The sequence below is a fragment of the Nestor notabilis genome, unplaced genomic scaffold, assembly GCF_000696875.1.
Source record: "Nestor notabilis isolate BGI_N333 unplaced genomic scaffold, ASM69687v1 scaffold29110, whole genome shotgun sequence".
In the NCBI taxonomy this organism is placed as follows: domain Eukaryota; kingdom Metazoa; phylum Chordata; class Aves; order Psittaciformes; family Psittacidae; genus Nestor; species Nestor notabilis.
This window is the reverse complement of record NW_009910389.1, coordinates 12,220-31,761: the sequence shown is the minus strand read 5'-3', so window position 1 is coordinate 31,761 and position 19,542 is coordinate 12,220. Positions and strand designations below refer to the sequence as shown.

Genomic DNA, 19,542 nt, shown 5'->3' with positions numbered 1-19,542 from the left:
CCTGCTTGGACTAGCTTGAGGAGCTGCAGATGGGCTAAGCTAAGGGTCTGGCAGAAGGTAATGGTAACAACCCTGCTGCACAGATACTGAGTTACCCTGAACACTGCAGTTTTTTCAAGGGGAAGGTACTGAACCACTCCTCAGAAGTAGCACCGTAATTTCAGGTAGAGATAACTACCCCAGTTATTACTGCAATTATTTAGATGTTAGTGATAACAGACTACAGCTGAGACTGTAGCTAGTAGTAATGCCCTGCCTAAAAGAAAATCTAAAAAATAAAAAATTAAAAAAAATAAAAAAAAGAAAAAAGAAAAAAGAAAAACAAAACAAAAAAAACCCCATCCCAAACCAAAAACATTTCAGTCTCAGTACTTACAAGCTATATGCCAAAACCTATTTTCACTCAAGAGATACAGAAGAAGGCTGAGAAACTTAAAATTCCAGGCACTTTTCTAAACTAATTATGATGTCTATGGCTGCAACCAGGATCTAGGGTCTAGCATTTCTCTGATGCATTTTTGTCTAGGGGTTGGTACCGGTTTGGTTTCAGACTCAGTCTTGTTAACCGATGAAATGGGATTCCCATGGCCAGCTAAACCGCTTTTTCTACAAGGACCAATTTTGCGAGGAGCAGCAGTGGGTGTCTGCAACTGCTGCAGTTTTGCAGATAACTTTGGATCAAAGGAAGAACTACTAGCAGATGTGTGGTCAGACTTCTCCCAGCTTTCCTTGCCCACTTGGTCTATGTTCACCTGTGCTTTTGCACTGAAGGGTGGCTTATCGGAGGGTGGAGGTGGAGCTCTTCTTTTCTTTCCTCTGCTATCATTAGGACTTGTAGTATCTCTTTTTGGGCTCAGATGCATATTTTTCTGAACCACCATCTCATGAGATCCATCGAAGAGTGAAGCCCATAGGGAAGATGCAGACTCTTTCTGCTGGCCAAGCAGGAACTCACCATCACTCTCTTTAATTTTTCTTTGTATGATATCAGCTAAGCCCTCATGTTTCACTGGAGAATCAATGCCTGCAATTTTAAGGGACAGAAATTAACTCAGATTAAAATGCTACCAATGATTTTACTGCTACCTATTTCATCATTACTATTCAGAATACAAAACTGTATTAACTATGTCTTGTGAAGTCCTGACTACTATTAAGAGTATTAATGGATGAAATGGAAAAAATTACATATGCTCCAAGATTGCTCTGAGGTGACAGGAGGGAACTGTTTTCATGACAGCTGGCATTCAGGCAACAGTGTAGGGCATTGATATTTCTTTCCAAGTAAAAGTAGAAAAAATAGTGTGCTATTAGAAAACCTGTATGTATTAGATATTAATCATATTTTGTTGTATAGCGCTTTGAAATTTTCATTTCACAGAAGGCCTATGAAAAAGTCTATGACTAAATATTTTTGTTTTTCCAGCCTGCAGAAAATGGGCTATCTTCACATATATAATTATTCTTTAAGTGCTTTAAGACTGTCTTGCCCCATTTCTTATCCATTATATTGAATTTTCTAGGTACACTGCAGTAATACTAGCCTCAAACAGTGACAGTATCTTTTCTATTGCAGGCCACAGGTTAACAATTTTCAGCACATTTTGAAACACGGGGTTTTACCTACAGAATCATTTAGACGGGAAAAGACCTTTATGATAATCAAGTCCAACCATTCATCTGCCACTGTCCAATCCACCACTAAACCACACCCCTAAGTCCCACATCTACATGGGTTTTGAACATTTCCAGGGACAGTGGCTCCACCCCTTCCCTGGGCAGCCCTTTCAGTGAAGAAAATTTTCCTAATACCTAGTCTAAACCTCCCCTGGCACAACTTGAGGCCATTTCCTCTTATCCTGTCACTTCTCACCTGGGAGAAAAGACTGAGCCTCACCTTGCTACAACCTCCTTCCTGGTAGTTGTAGAGAGCAACAAGGTCTCTATTCAGCCTCCTTTCCTCCAGACTGAACAACCCTCGTTATCTTAGCCATTCCTGATAACATGTGTGCTCCAGACCCTTCACCAGCTTTGCTGTCCTTCTTTGGGCCCACTCCAGCACCTCGATGTCTTTCTTGTAGTGGCGGGCCCAAAACCAAACACAGTATTCGAGGCACACCCTCACTAACGCCAAGTACAGGCAGACTTTCAGTAACGTAAATATGCAGGAAAATTAGTATATTAAGAGTGAAACAGAGTATGCGTGCTGCTCCTCACTGATATTCTTGAGTGTCAGTAGAATTATGCTACCACGTTACCTTTGTAAAATTTCTATATAGGTGATTTACTGCTATTCTGCTCTGCATTCATAGCTTAGATAGGACTCTCTTGATTGCTCTGATGCACAGTAACTCAATGACCCACATGGCATTTTGAGCATCTTCACAGTTCCAATCTTAAGCAGCAAGCAGTCAGGCATTTATAGTTATACAGTGTTTCTCAGCCAATACTGTATCAGATCCACTAAAACAAAGTGACCTACTTTTTCTAGTCTGTAAATATTATTTCTGTAATGAAACTATTAAAATAATCCTGCTGCATATCATTTTGCTGTGTAAAAATACAAGTCTCAAATACATGCTAGCTAGATTTTCCAAGTGTGTTTTCCAACATCATTACCAAAGACCAAAAAATCTGGTAAGTTCTGTTAAGTAAGCCTTTAAATAGCTTTAAGAACAGCAGGTTAATTTCATGCAACTAGTTAAAGACATTATTAGTTTGCAGACTGGACTATTTCACCTTTATGTTTCTTGAGCTCTTACAATGAGTGTTTATTCCTAGCAATGCCTTCTTTAAATGTGTTCAGGGCTCCCTAGTTATAGTTCAGATTACAGATTTTTTGGCTGAAGGTATAAGAACGTATTCATTATTTGTGCTATTTCAAATTCAGATTTATTATGTACTCCTTGGTATGCAATTCTGTTGCTCTCTCATTGTCTGAACTGTCCTTGAAAAACTCAGTGTTTCAACATCAACACTAGAAGCCATCTGAATACAGACAATGTTGTTTCTGTTACCCTGCAACTCGAAAAGACAAATCCCACTTACTCATATCATGGTAGACGGAGGTCGCTTCTTTTGTCAAGAACAAAGGTGGTTTCCGTGGTGACATAATCTCGATTTTCATAAGTTCTTCACAACAATGTTTCCACTGGCCTGAGAGAGAAAAAAGAACAATGACTGGAACTTAAACACTTCAGCTTGAAAAAAATTGATGTTATTAGGTTGTGTTAGGAAACTGTCTCCAATGCAATGCTAATCAGTAGGCATGTACTTTTGTTTAGCAGAAATGCTAAGGATCCATTTTTATTTTCAATTCTGTACTCACTCTCTTAGCACAAAGGTCTACCTCTAATTTAAGCATTCTAGCAGTACTGTTATACTATGGGGGTTAAATATCATAATTTGCTTTCAAATCCCCACACATGGTATAAATTCACCAATAAAAAAAAAAGCTTCATGAAGTTTTTGGGGACAAACTCCAATATACTGCAAGCTGAATGTTATACAACCATGTTACAATGTTCTAGTAAAGGAACGTTCTGTCTTTAATAGAGGATAACTTGCCTTTTATCCGTTAGCAGACAAGGAAACCTCTTTTTCTATTAATAGATTTTGACCTTAAGGAAAACAAGACATGGTAAAATTACTTTGTTCATACCAATCATTCCAAGTTTTCTGAGCACATTAATTTTAAGGGAATTTTAGAAGCAGGGAAGAAAAAAGGCATTTAAATGCCAAGTGACCCATTTTTTTCTGAATCTAAGGAAAATGTCTCAAAAAATCCATGGGTATTCTATCTATGATGAATAAGAAGTAGTTCTTTTACCCCACTCTATAGCTAATTTAAAGATGATGCCCTAGTTTTTGCTTGGTGTGTTTCTTTAATTGATAGAGCTTTTTCTCACCGTAAATCAGAGCTAAGAAGGACTAGAAATACAACTACAATACCAAGTTTTCACAAGCTCAATTCACTGATTTTACTGGTGTGGCCTCTGACTAACGAGTAATATTTCATTCATTGACCTGGTTCTGCTTTTTGACCTGATAAAAATGACTATCAGGAACCAACTATACCCGTCAATGTCGGCACAATAACTGAAACTTGTTCTCTACTCTCAATAAACCTGCAAGTCAAACTACTAAAGCAGAGGAAAAAGAGAGGAACTAATCTATATAGTTCTTGTAATTAATATTTGGAGTTAAACAAGCAACACAGTATACTAGTCTATACCATTTCACTGGTTTACACCAATAAATGAGTTTCTTCTCTCATGAAAGGAGAGTGTTGCTCCAGAGGTTAGCCAAACAGTCAGGGTATCAACTTCTCATCTCATTCATATCACCTATTACAAAGCCTCATGTACAGATTTTAGCAGGTTCAAGAAGCATGTATGTACATGACTGGACTGGCGTGTGGCTGCAAAAACTCAGACCAAACATGTGGACTTTGGTTAGTCAAATATTTGCGTTCCAACGCCTTAGACCACCACCCAATATTACCCCAGAGAAGATTTTTCTTCTCATCATTGCAAACAAAGGCTTATGAAGCAGTTTCAATTCAAATTGTTCAAAGATCCCTTTGATGTTACATAACAGCCTGCTTGGAGGGCACACTGCCAGCACTGTCTGCTTACTTACTTAGGTCATAAAAATGCTGCCAGAAAGCCTCCATCCACTTATGAAGTTCATCCCTGCTGTCAGGAGCAAAAAGTTGCGTCACAGCCTCTCCAGACACAGGGTTGATAACAGAGAAATTATTGGTCCTTCTCTTGGAGTCCTTATCCACAGCTCGAATTCTGGTTTCCTAGGAACAACAAACTGTGATTAATGAGTTATTGCTTCAGCTCCACACTGGTATCACCTTAAGGCCAATGGCACTGTAAGGGATGTATAATCTGTCTTTTCATCTAATCCGTATTAATTTCCAAAACAACCAACCAAAAAAACCACCCCCCAAAACTGATGTCAGGAACCACTTATGAAAATATTTTCCCATAAAACTATTAAAATGGCATAAAACATGAAAAATAAGGGAATGAAGCACAATTATTGCTGTTTAGTTTATAACGTACATTTTATGTTCCTCCTCCCCCTGCCTTCACCAGCTCATCTCAAAGTGCTCATTTTTCTCCACAGTAGTTTAGTGAATCTAAAATAAAAGCAAGTAGCTCCTCTTCTCCAAACTCTTCAGCTGGACAGCCACTATTTAGGTCCTACTGTACTTCTGTGGGCCACTGATTACGCAGTGTATTCTAAACTTGTATTATTTTCTGTTCCTCTTGGCGAATAAGGACATTCAGGGCTCGTATTATAGTGATGGGAAAGTTAAATATAAACTTATCTAATCCACATTTAATGAAGCATTTGTAGCAATTATCCATGCAGTTCTGATAGAACAAATCTCCAGTATGAAAAAAACATTTTGCTATAATATAGAAAAATCCTATTTGTCATTTCAAAATAGACATTTTTGTTACACCTTAACTAGGGAGAGCTACACAGAAGCAATTTAAAAAAAAATATACATATGAGAAGTATATTACAGGTCTATCAAATTTCTTCAGCTAATGTTAGAAAGACTTTCAGGTTACACAGCAGCACTGTTACAGCCAAGGTTTCCCCTTCTGTTTGGGAATGTAGTTCATTTGATTTTTATCATCTAGACTAGATTCAGTGGCTTTTTTGTAGTATCTAGTTTCTTTGTAATGATATTGCTACAAATATAAAAAAGATTCCTCAACTGGGGGAAAAAAAAAAAACAAAAACCACCACTCATATACAAAATACTGAAACATTTTGGTAAAAGTCTGGTAAAACACAAATGAAAAAGTTACCAGAAGACAACCAGTCAACATGGTTGCTCATCACAAGCTGATGGACAAATTAAAATAATTAATGTTACTTTATTTATAAAAGTAAATGCAGAAACCCTGGGAATATCTTTGCATATACAATTCAACCTGGCTGAACAAGCAATGGCCTATTACAACACAGCCCTTAAAAGGATTTTTGGCATACCCAGAAGAGCAGAATAATCCCAAATCCTATTGGGATGATGAGTTTCAGCGCCAAGGAGCCAACTAGCACCCTACATCTGGCCAGCCCTGAAGCCTGGCAGGACATGAGGCTGCCTAATACATGTTAAGACCACACAGCACCCTCCTGATGCACAAGGGTGTCCCCTGGCATGGGCAGTGCCCCAGGTTTTGAAGGAAGCCAACAACCACAGCCAGGGCTTTGTTCAAACATCTCCTGTCTGGAAGGACAGTGAATCTGACCCTAAAGGTAGCTTCAGGCATTCCTCAAAATACAGTGGGGACAGATCAACCACGTTCCTTTTTACACGATTCAACTAAATGTCAAACATCTGCTAAAGATGTTAAACATACACCTACAGAAATTAAGTTTACACATGGGATCCCCAGGGGATGAGTCTAGTTCTGATACTTAGAAAACCAAAAAATCATTCTACAGAACAATCCTCAGATTTTAAATGCATTACTGAAGTAACCATTTGAAATACCAACAGCTGCTTGTAGCATATCTGATGGATATGCTCATTTAAATTCTTCTGTCTAAAAATAGGAGATGAAGTAATTCATCCATAAGTGCTCCATATCCCATTAACTCAGGTAACCATAGATACCAGCAAAAAAATTAAATCAAATAGATTAACATTTGACAGGTAAAAACTTCAAGCATACCATACACACAAGTTTATTTAATGATATTTGCTGCATTTTTTATCCCACAACTATGGTATTATTCAAACGAGATAAATCCTCAAGCAACGATCTATATCTGATGCTTGAATATTTAAGGAGTGATACAAGATGCCATTACAGTAATGGGCTGATGAATTTACCAAGCTTGGATGAATTACACTACATGTCCAGTTCCACTTAACCACAAAACAAAAAACACCACACCCAAAACAAAACTTAACCAGAGAGAGAGAGGACACTTTTGTATTGTTGAGATGCAACACTTTCCTACTAAGCCAATCCTGACACACTGAGGAGCAATGGTTATAAAGGTCATTCTAAGACATCAAAACAAACTACAGTTCTTGAGAAAAATACTGAATAACCCAAGATCCAGATCTGTGTATTTATTGTAAGATTAAACAAATCAAATCACATATAACAAGCTTCCTTCACGTTTTTAGTGCCAAAAAATAAGCCAAGAAATAACAACACAACACCAGGAACAAAATATAATCTGTTCATGTGTTGGTTTCTGCTGTAATGTTAATAATTTCCATGGGGTCTATTTTAGGCAAGCAGGGAAATTCAGTTAGATTTAAAATTATTGGCTTTCAAACACATTAATGCACAAGAGTGGATTTGCCCTATCAGCTATGAATATTTCCTCCTTTCATCTTCATTGCTCTGTGAACTTGTGGCCACTGGATGGTAAGTATGTGTAAGTATAATACGGAAAAGCAACATTAGGATTTCTATGTTGTTTTAGCTATCTTAGGTACAACGCAACAGCTAAAAAGCAGGAGGAGATGGCATTATATGACCAACCAGCACCCTGTGGAGCACCATGGAGCCATAACACATAGTTTCCAAACCACTCAATTTGAGCATGTGTGTTATAAGGTCCACCGTGTGGGATCTGGTTATTATATCTGCTTCTCCTGCCCACATTCACAACGTCTTTCAAGCAACTGCAAGACTAAATTGAGCAATATGATGCAAGATACCAGACATTTGGAGACATTTAACTAGTCTCTGCTTTTCCAAATTATTTTCACATGTATGAAGGCTTGTTGAAGCCAACCAGTGGGACAGTCTTTACTACAGAGAACATAGATATTCTCAGGTCTGCTCTCATTTCACCATTGCTGGAGATCCCTCATGCACACAGAGAATATTGTTCACTTTGCTGGCTCCCTAAATGTTCACATGGTCAAGAACTCAAAACAATCTACTTCCACCCCAGTCCAAGACTGAATTCCCTGGTTGTCTAGAAGTTACACTGCTGCAGCCATCGCTACCCTTTCCAACAACCTCCTGTACCTCATCTAGCCTGGAACAGATGTTCCAACAAGAACTGTCATTCAAGGTAACAGTTTGCAGGAATCATAGAATGGTTTGGGTTGGAAGGGACCTTAAAGACCATCTAGTTCTAACCCCCTGCCATGGGCAGGGACATCTTCTGCTAGCCCAGGTTGCTCCCAGCTTCATCCAGCCTGGCCTTGAACACTGCCAGGGATGGGGCAGCCACAACTTTTCTGGGCAACCTCCCTCACAGTAAAGAATTACTTCCTAATACCTAATTTCTATCTACTCTCTTTCATCTTAAAGCCATTCCCCTTGTCCAATCACTACATAGTCCTTGTAAAAAGTCTCTCTCCAGATTCCTTGTAGGCCCCCCTTAAGGTATTCAAAGGCTGCACTAAGGTATCCCCCAAGCCTTATATTTTCCAAGCTGAAATACCATCTTGATTTTGCCCTTTCACTCCTGCTACACTGTTTAGCAATCAGCCTATGAACCCTGAGCTCACAGCTGCAAATATTTGCTGTTTCTCATCCTGTTGACCTTAACAATTAGCATGAACACATATAGCTCTGGGCCTGCTGCACTGCATGGCACCACAGCAGAGACTGCACTGGCAAAATATGCCAGGAAGGAAATCACAAGCCCATGATAATTTGAAATGACATCCCAGAATTCCTCAAGCTTCAGGCATACACAGCACACACAAAAAAAAAAAAAGTTTAGGCTCTATGACCAGGATACAATAGAATATGTATTCCAAATACTGAGCCACTAACGTGAGATGCTGTCACTCACACCTGTTTGCTAAGCTATCAGGTGTAGGCAAGGCCTTTACTATTCATTTCAAACTAAAGAAAACTTGAAAAAATTTCAGGAACTGGCCCACAAGGAATATTTCTTGCTCAAATTAGATTCCAGCAAGTTTTCTTTGCTACAGAAAATATAATTTCTCTTTTCCTACTTAGTTGTGCAATATAATATTTTATAATCACATTTAGCTGGAACAATAATAGTAACACTTGAATAATAGGAACTGCAGAACCATTCTTGCTCAAGAGCAGTAGCAGTGAAGTCATCTGAAGTTGAAGTAACGACTTTGCTGGTCTTAATGGCTTCTTCAAGTCTCTATTCAAAAGGAATGGGAAATAAGGCTATCAGTGTGAATATTTTCCTGAGAGTTTCTCATAAATCCAGACGATTTCATTACTTTTCAGAAAGTATCTTTCAATTACATGTAAAGGATCAGCTCCACATTACAGATGAAAATGCCACATATGCAATCTGAAGAGATTTTAGTTAAAATATCTAGAGTTGATGTTCAAGCTCAACTTTAATTTTGAAATTGCTGTTTCTATAACAACACATAACAGACAAGTGCATACTGTTAGTCTGCCTTCATTTAATTCATAAGAGAAATTTCATAACAAAGGAGTCAAAAAAATATCAGCAGACATTAAGTTAATTTCAAGAGAAACTGTTTAAGTAGTAAAGTATCCAAACATTTAAATTGATTATTTTTCCCCCCTCTGGTTTAATTTAAATTGAAGAAAGATTTGCAGTCATATTCTCCAACAGTCTGACATTTCTGTAAAATGATGTAAGATACATTATTTTTGTACCTTCTACATGTTAGCTTTAAGGATACTCTGCAAACATATGGATAATTTCAAGGAAAAGGCTTATTAAGCTGGATTTTAAGTTCTGAGCATATTGGTAACTTGGAGGGAGCAAAATACCTCAGTAGAATATGGATGTTTTAAAAGGAAAAGCAAAACTAGGATATTGACCAAACCAGACAATACAAAGGTAAATACGAGGCAGCCTGATACTTTTTTTAAATAATTACTGTCACATTTTAGAATATGGATTTAATAATTCTATAATTTATTAAAGTTTACCATTTCTCAACTCGTATTGTGAGCAGCTGGAAAACAGAATTATGGCAAAGGCAGAGTAGTGCAATTAAAAGTGACTAAAGATGTATGCAAGTAAACCTGCTTAAATAGTATAACTACAGTGACAGACAGACATATAATTAATGTAAATGCATAAACAATTGGAAGAAAAAGTTACTTTATTACTAGATACAGCACTAGCAGAATGGTGTTTTTATTCAAGGAATAAATTTGAACCTTAGCACATTAAAAAAGAAGTCCTAACACAAACAGGTGACATTGTTACACCTAGTTTAAATGTTAGGTGTATATACAAGTCCCACTCTAGGTAAGAATACAGTCATATTTTTCAGAAATATTAAAGCCACCAAAAGCTGATATTGCTGTTGTAAGAAACAGTTCTTTATTATATATGTCCCTATGCATTCCCAGTTGTAGCGTAGCCCCTTTCTTGTACCAAACATGGCTCACTAGCCAGTTCACTAGCCATGTAGCGAACTGGCTAAAGTAAACTGAAGCTAACCCTCCTCCTGCTCCCAAAATGAGCTAATTTTAACCCACACCAGTTCCCTTCTTCAATTCATCAGCTAGCTGCCCTAATGCCTGCCCTGCATATAAAGCAGTGCAGTAGCATTAACAAGTGACTGGACAAGAGGAATGTTTCTTTCAGAATTAGTGTTGGCATCAAGCATCCACAGTAGTACAGCAGTAGAATCCAGATCGACCTATGCTTAACACAGTTTCCAAATGTGTCTGTCTACTTATGTAAGATGAATCCAGATATGTCAATTGCAAATAACATAATATCACATAAGGATGAGCTAAGGGATTTAAACTCTTGACAACTGCACCAAAACCATTTTTTGAAAGCATCTGTTCACTCTAATGCTCACCACTCTAAAAGGTCCTTCCAATAGCATTCCTACCTTGAACACTTAAACATTACTTCTAATTAAATACTTAATGCTTCTTTAACCAAATAGTAATTAACATTTTAACTTTGCGTTTTAAACTTAGCCTTTCTAACCAGGGCATGAAAAGCAGCAATAATGTCATCCTAGAGAGCAGAACTTCCAAGTTATTGAGCCTTATAAAAAAAACACTATTAAGAAAAGCAGCTTATTTTAAGGCACAACATATTTTGAACAATTTTCCAGCTCTCCTTCTAATTAAGACTGTGGCCAAATGACACAAAAAAAAAAAAAAAAAAAAAAAAAAAAAAAAAAGCTTTTGTTAAAATTCCACCTTGCTGAGGACAAAATTCTACCAGAGCTTTGCTAGGCGTCTATAGGCAATACATTTCCAAGGACTGTCTTACGGACTGTCATATAAGAAGTTAACACTTTTCCTAAAGAAAAACATTCTCTTTTTTACCTTTTTGTTAACCAGTCTAATACAATAGAAAGAACTTAAGTGCTCAGATAAGAAATGTAATATACTTGCTAAAAAGTTCAGTGACTGCAAATTTCACTGAGGCATAATCCTACCCACATGCTACCTATAAAGCATTCTGCATACCAGCAGCTTAGAGCCCAAATGACAGTATGCCTGAAAATAGACACACACCCCCCCCCAAAAAAAACAAACCAAACCAAACCAAAAAAAACAAACCAACCTCCCCCAAAATAAACAAAACCCAAACAAAATAAAAAGCCCCATAAAACAAATTTTACCTTGTTGATGGGAACTGTCAATGCTGGATCCAATTTAGCCTCAATTTCTTCTGGAGAGTTATAACAAAAGAGTTTTCCACCTCTTAGTACACAATACAGCCTCCTCCAGCTAGTTAGACTTCCTATCATTTGCTAAGAGGAATAAATAGTCAGAAACTGCCAAACATAAACTACAAATTAAAAGCATTTTATAAGGTTCAGATCAACCCTGTGTGAATAAAACTTAGCAACACCTAATTCTTTCCTAAAACAAAAACTTTCTGTTGCAGAACATGTCACTGATTTTTGACATGTTAGCAATGCTTTAAATATCTTTTAGTGGTTTACAGTTTTTGCAGAATTATTGCCATGTGACACTAACAATACCGAATTTCTGGGTTCACATGGAATGAAATCTAGAACTGGTGTCTACTTTAAGAAAGAAACCACCTTTTATTACCTATAGCAATTACACAGTAAGATAAATGAGTATCCCACTTTGGAAATACACAGTACATTCAACAAATGTCAAAGACATTTGTCTAGAATTTCTACTTTCTCAAATGAATTTTATGAACAGCTTTCATAAATGTACTATAGTTTCACAATAACCTTAGAGCCTGTAATTCAGCACTCCTGACAAATGACCCAGCCCCTCTGGCCCTCCACTATCACCTTCTCGTTTGCGTAGTTGTGCAATGAACCAAAATAGAGAAGTAAACTGAGTTCAGATGAATAATTTTTGAAGGGATGAGTTTAAATACCGCTCAGTTCACCAGTCAGATTATCCCATGCTGTGATATGAACTCTTGTGCTAGCACAATGAGGGGTAGTTACAAGGATGAGAGCCATAAGTTTCTTAGGACTGTTGCTATCAGTCCTAAGCCTAATTCTGAAACCTAAATCAATTCTGAAACAACTACTATAATTGATCTTTATATAACAGCCTAAATAATTTTACTGACAAGCATGCCAAGGAAACATCTATTTCTTTACACTTAGGCACTGAAGATACTGTTTGTGAACAGTGCTTTGAGATAAGTTTTCCCCTTGGTCTAGATAGGACACATGAAAAATAACAGTTCTCAAGAAACCACTTCAGGTAAAAGCAAACATTTTAACAATTGACTCTTAGTGACAGCTATTAACAGAAGAGGATGTAAACACAAGCAAGGTCTTCTTACCTGTTGATTAAGAAAACCTGCCATCATATCGCTAGCCATGCAGGAAGGCTGAGCCACTAAACGGCAACACATGTTTCCGTACAGGGGTAGCCAAAAAGAGGATTCCTCTAGAGGAAAAGACCAGGCAAAAGAAAGACAATGCTCAGTTCCAAGCATTTGCCCTAAGTATATAATTTGACTTTATCCATTTTTACATTAAGGTCATGAATGTAAAAAAGCATTTTTTTATATTTAAAGAAAGTCTTCATCCTGTAACTGAAAACTAAAAATCAGGTTTAGTCTAATCCAATTTTTTTAATTTAAAAAAAAATCATATAAAAATGAGATATTATTCTACAAGAACAAGTTGTTCTTACGTAAAATATAGCTCTAAATCTCATTTCACAGCTAGAAACATTTTGAAAGTTAAGTCCACTGGCCACCTCATCTAATTAGGATCCCTGAGCCCATCCCATCGCAGTGCACAGCTGCATTTAAACATGAACACTTTGCTGCAGATTGTTTAATTAAGGCTTAGAATTTGTATCTACTTCTGTCTTCAGCACCAGAAGAGCATTTAGGATTCCAAGGATTTTCTAATGAATTACAACATCCCTCCTCACTCAGCTCTGCTATGCAATAGGCTCTCTCTTCTGTAATTAGTAGGTAATACAACGTTCCATTGATACTACTCTCTTTGGCCATGTTTTAGAAATGCTTATAATGAACCAAAATTTCCAGGCATGTAATTTCTCACCAAACTAAGTTATGTAAATTAATGACAAAAAAAGGAATTTGAAGAAGGAGTAAAAAGTGCTAATAAAGGGTTACAAAGATACTCAGAATTATTCATCCAACCCTTCAAGAAACAAATGCCCTATAAATCTTCAAATCTCTACTTATTGAGAATTAGTGCAGTGTAAAGAATGAAATTCTCTTTGAGGTCAAGTTTACCCAAGTAAAAGATAAAGTTCCCAGAAGCTACAGTGAAATACAGTGAAAGTCCCATGTCTGAAGTTAACAATTAGACAGTGGCTTATGGGAGGGGCCATCCTTTCAGAAAATAACGGACAAAGTATCAAAAACAGTACTCTTGCTACTTAAATCATTAACTTCAGTTGCAGCATAAACATAGTCCCTGTGTTAGCAGTTAGTTTGACTGCTGCCAACTTGTGCTGTACCAGAGCTGTACAGTGACCAACACAAAATGCAAGCATACATGCTTACATCCTGTGCTAAATTTGGGCATGAAACAACCTAGCTGAAACTGAAGCTATTTTTCTACTTTCTTCCTGATTAGAGAGGGAAAAAAAGCTTTTTTCATTCTGATACCCTTCCTTGGTTGTGAGGAAGGGGAAATAATTTGTATATAGCTACAACTCACGTAAGACCAAGATGCAAATGACAGAATAAACTCCCAAAAGATTTAAATTTTCATCTGGACATGAAATCTTATTCAACTTATAGTTTATTCAGCTGTGTACAAATGCCTGTTTTAGAGCCATTAAATATTTTATTATAGTTGTTCTATATTAAATAGCAAGAAAAATAATCTCTTTCAGCCTTTAGTTTACAAGAGAGAGAAATGCAAAAAGTTACTATTTTTTTCTTTAAATCGGTACCACATGTACTTACCATTTCCTGTAATAGTAAGGTTGTGGGTCCTAAAATTGTCCTCAGCACTCTCCAGCCCCAAAGTGGCATATGCTAGCATACTGTATTTTGCTCCACTAAATGTTAAAGAAAAGGCACATTTAAGACATTTCTGCTTCATGTTGCTCAGGCAGTAATTAAAGGGAGTCTAGACATTCCTGAGGTAACACATTTGGGTACTAGGGAATGCCAAGGTGCATGGCAGCACCTGTCAGTGACCATAGACTACCACCCCCCAAAACCTCTTCCACAGAACTCCCTTATCTCTGGTTTTCCTCGTAAACCAACGCTGCCCCACAGTCTGTTCATCTGCTTCCTATAAGCTTGTCTCCTACCTCCACTCAGTGCATACCTTTAGTTACCTCCCACTTCACAACTTCTAGCCCAGTGCCACAAGGCTCCATCAGGTGGCTCTTTCCATAGCCTTCTCTTGGACCTGTCTGCCAGGATACTTCTGACCTGGGCTGCCAAACCCAGGTTTAAAAGCTGTGCTATCCAACCTCTCTGCACCCCGAGGATGCTAAAAGCATCTCCCTCCTCTAGTCAGACACCAAGTAACTTTTAATAGCTTTACAGCTTTTATTCTTAGGCCTAAAGCAAGTAGATTTGGCAATAGGTTCAAAAACTGCTATAGTTCATAGAACAATGGATGATGTAAACTTTATCTGAAAATACAGGTTAAAAATTAAAAGGCTTTATACTGCTCCTCCATGTTGTTGCTATGCTCTTCTACTTTGCCTGTGTAGACTATATAGAAGTTTGTTTATATATGCATTTTCTAATAGTAGCTAATAGCTTGTTTCTCTGCATGCAGAAATCTGTGCATAAGTCCTACAGCCAGTTTTGTAGCATAAAGGACTCTTTCACTTGTGCTTACAGGTTTCAGAATATTATATCTTTGGTTTGGATTTTGCCTGGGGGGGAAAAAAAATTAAAAAAAAAAGCACATTTAAAATTCAGCACAGTCCACGTGGAATGCAATTCTTGGAATAAACTAGTATAAATTTGGTACACGTTTAACCTCTTCCCCCAAATACTCATCACATCAAGTAACAGATTTACAGTCCAGGAATGCAGTAAGAATTCTACCCAGCTAATGGCAGTTTGAACAAAATTCACAAACAAACAAAGCCCTCAAAGTTACTAACTACTCTCCCTAACAGGATCTAGCATAAGATCCTCAAGGTATCCTCAGTACAGCATAAGACAGCTTAGCGGTATAAAAGGTAAGACACCACTGCACTAACATGACTAAAAAAATAGTTTTCTACTGCAATATTTTTCAAATGTTATTCTTCCTAATAGCACATTTGGCTCTTCAGAGAAACAAGGCAGACGCCTACCTAACCCTAATGAAAGAAAGAGAAGGAAAGTAGCAAGTTTGTTAGCAGGCAGATCTGTTACACATCTATCTCAAGGGAAGAAAGAGAAAATTAAATATGATATAACATTGAGTGAAAAAACACTACTGTGAAACATTTCAAGAGAGCAACCTGAATGAAGTCTCATCAGCATTTGTATATATTCCCTGCTAGACTGTTCACTAACAAAAGATTCTCTGCTGATTATGTTTTGCCATGCAGTTGAGCAATACATTGCTATTCTGTTTAAATTATATCAAAAAGTTCAGTTTCTTTTCACAAATAAAACTTGTGCTGACTTTAAACTTACTTTTTTCCTAAACCATGACTAATTACCACAATAACCCTGCCAAAAAAAATATCTACTTCACTTTTAAAATATGCTTCACACTAACATTTTCATTCTAAAATATAAGCCACTCCTTTCAGCCAGCTGCAATAGAATTTAGAAAAGTTTCGTTTGTAAATATTTTTCAGATTTAACTGGCTACTCAGGATGTTGACTATGGTTTGCCTCTACACTTCACAGAATCAGCTAACTGCCTTAAATGGCAGTAAATCTGTATAACAAAGAATAATCTGCCTGCTACATCTCATTCAGTGCTTTGCAAATCTATAGTATTCTTCCACGTAATAACTTTATTACAGAAAAAAAAACAGTTTATCTCCACAACATGCCTGTGGCAAAGGCACATTGTTAAATCTGACCGAAGCACCAAAGTTGCCCCACAGACACTGGCATGGGAAGGTATAACTATATCACCCTTTCTATCAGTGTGTACTAACGTGCCTCAGATTCCAGAATATTAGCCCCAATATTAGAAATCCCAATGTTAGTTCACTCATCCAGATACACACAGAGAAGGATTTAAAAAAAAAAAAGTCTAATATGCTCACCTTTCTATCAGATCTTAAATAATACATGGCAAAAACAAAGATAACCTTCAGGTACTAGAAAGAACCCAACTGTAAAAGTGAGGCCATTAGAATAGACTATCTACTTCTAGCAAAATATCACTATGAATTTGCCAATTCAAACAGACACCAAAATCATGCCTCCAGCCCAGTGGAGGACAATACATAAAAGGCAGTAACAACAAGTCTATGTGGAGGCCCATTCTGGAAGTGAATAAACATGCACTTCATGGAGTCTCTCCAATGATTTATCCAGAGATCAACCTAGTTAATCAGAAATTCAATAGTATAACTTCACTACGACAAATGTAAAAGAAAAAAAAAAAAAAAAAGGCTAGAATAGAAAAAATAAGCAGGCAACAGGCAACAGACTGTTGAATCAGATAGAAATTAAAAGACAGATAATTAACAGTAGAGAAAATATTAGTATAATGGAAGCTAACCAACCTAAGCAAGCATTCAAAACACTTTGTCACTAAGCTTTTACAAGAAGTTACAAGGCTGACAGTTTCTCCACTAATCAGGGAGATTTCTAAGCTAGGAAATTTCACACAGAGGGATCACAAAGTTTTTGGAAAATGGAGAACTTCACCCACGTGTGCTCTGAAAAGAAAAATGCCTGTACAAATGGAATCTACTGAGAAAAAGTCTTAACATAATACAAAAAGTTCTTTTTTGTGGCAGTTGAATTTCACCTGCTGGACTAGTAAAGCACTCTGGGAATACTTGAAAGATCTCCTGTAATCTCCCAGTCTCTTCACTTTTATAAGGGCTATATACCAAGCTCTTACTAATATGAATCCTAAGGAAAGACTTAAAAAAAAATTTAAAAAATTGACAACTTATTTTCTACCTATAATAACATTTCTTTTCAAGAATTTTTTAATCACCTAGCAAAGCCATCAATAGATACATCACTGTTCATTTAACTTTGTTAAACAAGTAACAGTCACTGTGACATGATTATTTACAGCAGAAACAACAAACTTCAAGATGAACGAAAGCAAAATGCAATTACAATCAAGAAACCAAAAGCAAAACAAAAGAGAAGAGGCAACTATTTAGATTATCTACTGATACTTCTTCCTTAAAAGACAGGCAATCTATATTCTAGCAAGTATGGCCAGAAAATAAGGTAGTGGTTATATCATCTGAAGCAAACTGTAATGATAGAGTGTCATCGCCCAACTGGAGCTTGTAGAAAGCACAGTGACCTGAGATGATGTAGATTGAAAGATACATTGTCGTTAGGTGGAACACACTGGAAAGTTAGCAATGAAATTTGTTTTGCTCTGTGGAGCAGATCTCTTGGATGTGTATTTTTGATTGAAACAGTAGTATCAGTATACAGTAATATCAGTTTGACAAAGACAGAATATGCTTGAATGTTTCCTTTTAAAATCCAGGCAAATAGACATATGAAGGTAGAGTAAGACTACATTCAATACCTGGCAAAAATTAGGCATCGATTCTTTATTGTTCAGCTGCCAAAAAAAAGTAAATCCTTGAAAACATGGCTTTCTTTAAAAAAATAATAGTAATTTAAAAAATAAATATCATTAGTATTTACAATTTAAGTACTTGGCCTGCTTAAACCTTAATGAAATTCAAGTAGCTAGGAAATATTGGTGGGCAGTTAGCTTTAAAAAAATGCATGAAAGACTTCAGATCGTTTTTAAAAGGAAACAGGTAAATTATTGGGAACAGCACTTATTTCTACAAACTCTGAAAACCAGTAAGTCATTTTAAAATGTTCGGTGCTAAAGTCAATTAAGAAACCTCCTGTTAAGCAGCTTGTAACTGTAAAGTGCGTTTGACAGTCTAGTTTTACTGAAAAGCCAGCAAGTGGAATGACCCCTGTGTGCACAGCATATACCCCAGGCACAACAAAAGAACTTGGTCAGCTTCATTATGGGAGAGCATATAAGAAAGGGTTCTCCCACCTACAAACCACATTTCTTTATTTGACATAACTTGTAGATTCTAGACATGTCTACCTCTGTCAAGTATGAGTAAAATTGGCTAGGTGCAAAAATAATACCGGGGAGGGAGTAAATGGCAAAGGAAAAAGGAGAGGTAGACAGACAGAGGGACCCAGACAGATTGTACAAGCTTGATTTCCTCCAGAGGTCAAGGTAAAAATACCTTTTGTTTGCAAGTAACAGTGAATTTACCAGCTATTTAGCTGTATAGCAGAAAAATAAAGCCTACTTTTGTGTTTCAAGATCAGAACCAGGTCCCAAGGCTGAGCAACATAACTGGAATTCACACTTTCACATTTCCTATTTAAAATGTAATTATTTTCTTTTTTTCACTTGCGTAAGTACAGAAATAAACAATTTATTGGCAATTTGCCAAAAGATTACAATACATTTGGCTTATTTCTATCTTAAAAACAATAAAACCAGAATATCAATAGGTATGTCTTACTGGATTACAGGGTCAGGAGGCAAAAGGGATTCAGTGCTGTCTTCTTCCAGTGAAGCTTTGAGTTTCTTCCCTGTAGCTTTGCTGAGGGATGTTTTAAGTTTCTTTGCTAGTTTCTTAGGTGTATTTGTTACATATAAAGACTCCTCTGTACAGCAACTATACACTTCAACCTTCACCTGGAAATCTGGTCTTGCTTCATCACTGAAAGGGAGAAGGAGAAAATTTCAGAGCATTTGTTAATAAACAGAGTATGCAGGCAAGGAATGCTGCTGTTACTATATATATTAAATAACATGTATTTCTAATCAAACGAAGGAATGTCATAAGATTCAGGCGAAGACATACATTAATATGGAATTAAAGACTAGAGTACACAGCAGTAACTCAGCGCTGAAGTCATGAGATGGATGTTATAATTAAACCATAAACAACTGCAAACAGGAAATTCAGCGTTTAGGTT

At 36.9% G+C, this 19,542-nt stretch overlaps 1 protein-coding gene across 2 annotated transcripts in view; it reads right to left on the bottom strand.

Moving 5' to 3' along the window:
- Positions 1-356: 356 nt before the first annotated feature.
- Positions 357-19,542, bottom strand: part of RTKN2 (rhotekin 2) — a 28,861-nt gene continuing 9,675 nt past the window's right edge. For both annotated transcript variants that reach the window (XM_010009670.1, XM_010009678.1), the window contains exons 5-11: positions 19,083-19,283; positions 14,359-14,453; positions 12,745-12,851; positions 11,582-11,713; positions 4,642-4,807; positions 3,049-3,156; positions 357-1,024 (exon numbers count right to left, since the gene is read on the bottom strand). In XM_010009670.1, coding sequence (XP_010007972.1) covers positions 471-1,024; positions 3,049-3,156; positions 4,642-4,807; positions 11,582-11,713; positions 12,745-12,851; positions 14,359-14,453; positions 19,083-19,283 — 1,363 coding nt within the window. In that variant the 3' untranslated portion in view covers positions 357-470. The remainder of the gene's footprint in view (positions 1,025-3,048; positions 3,157-4,641; positions 4,808-11,581; positions 11,714-12,744; positions 12,852-14,358; positions 14,454-19,082; positions 19,284-19,542) is intronic.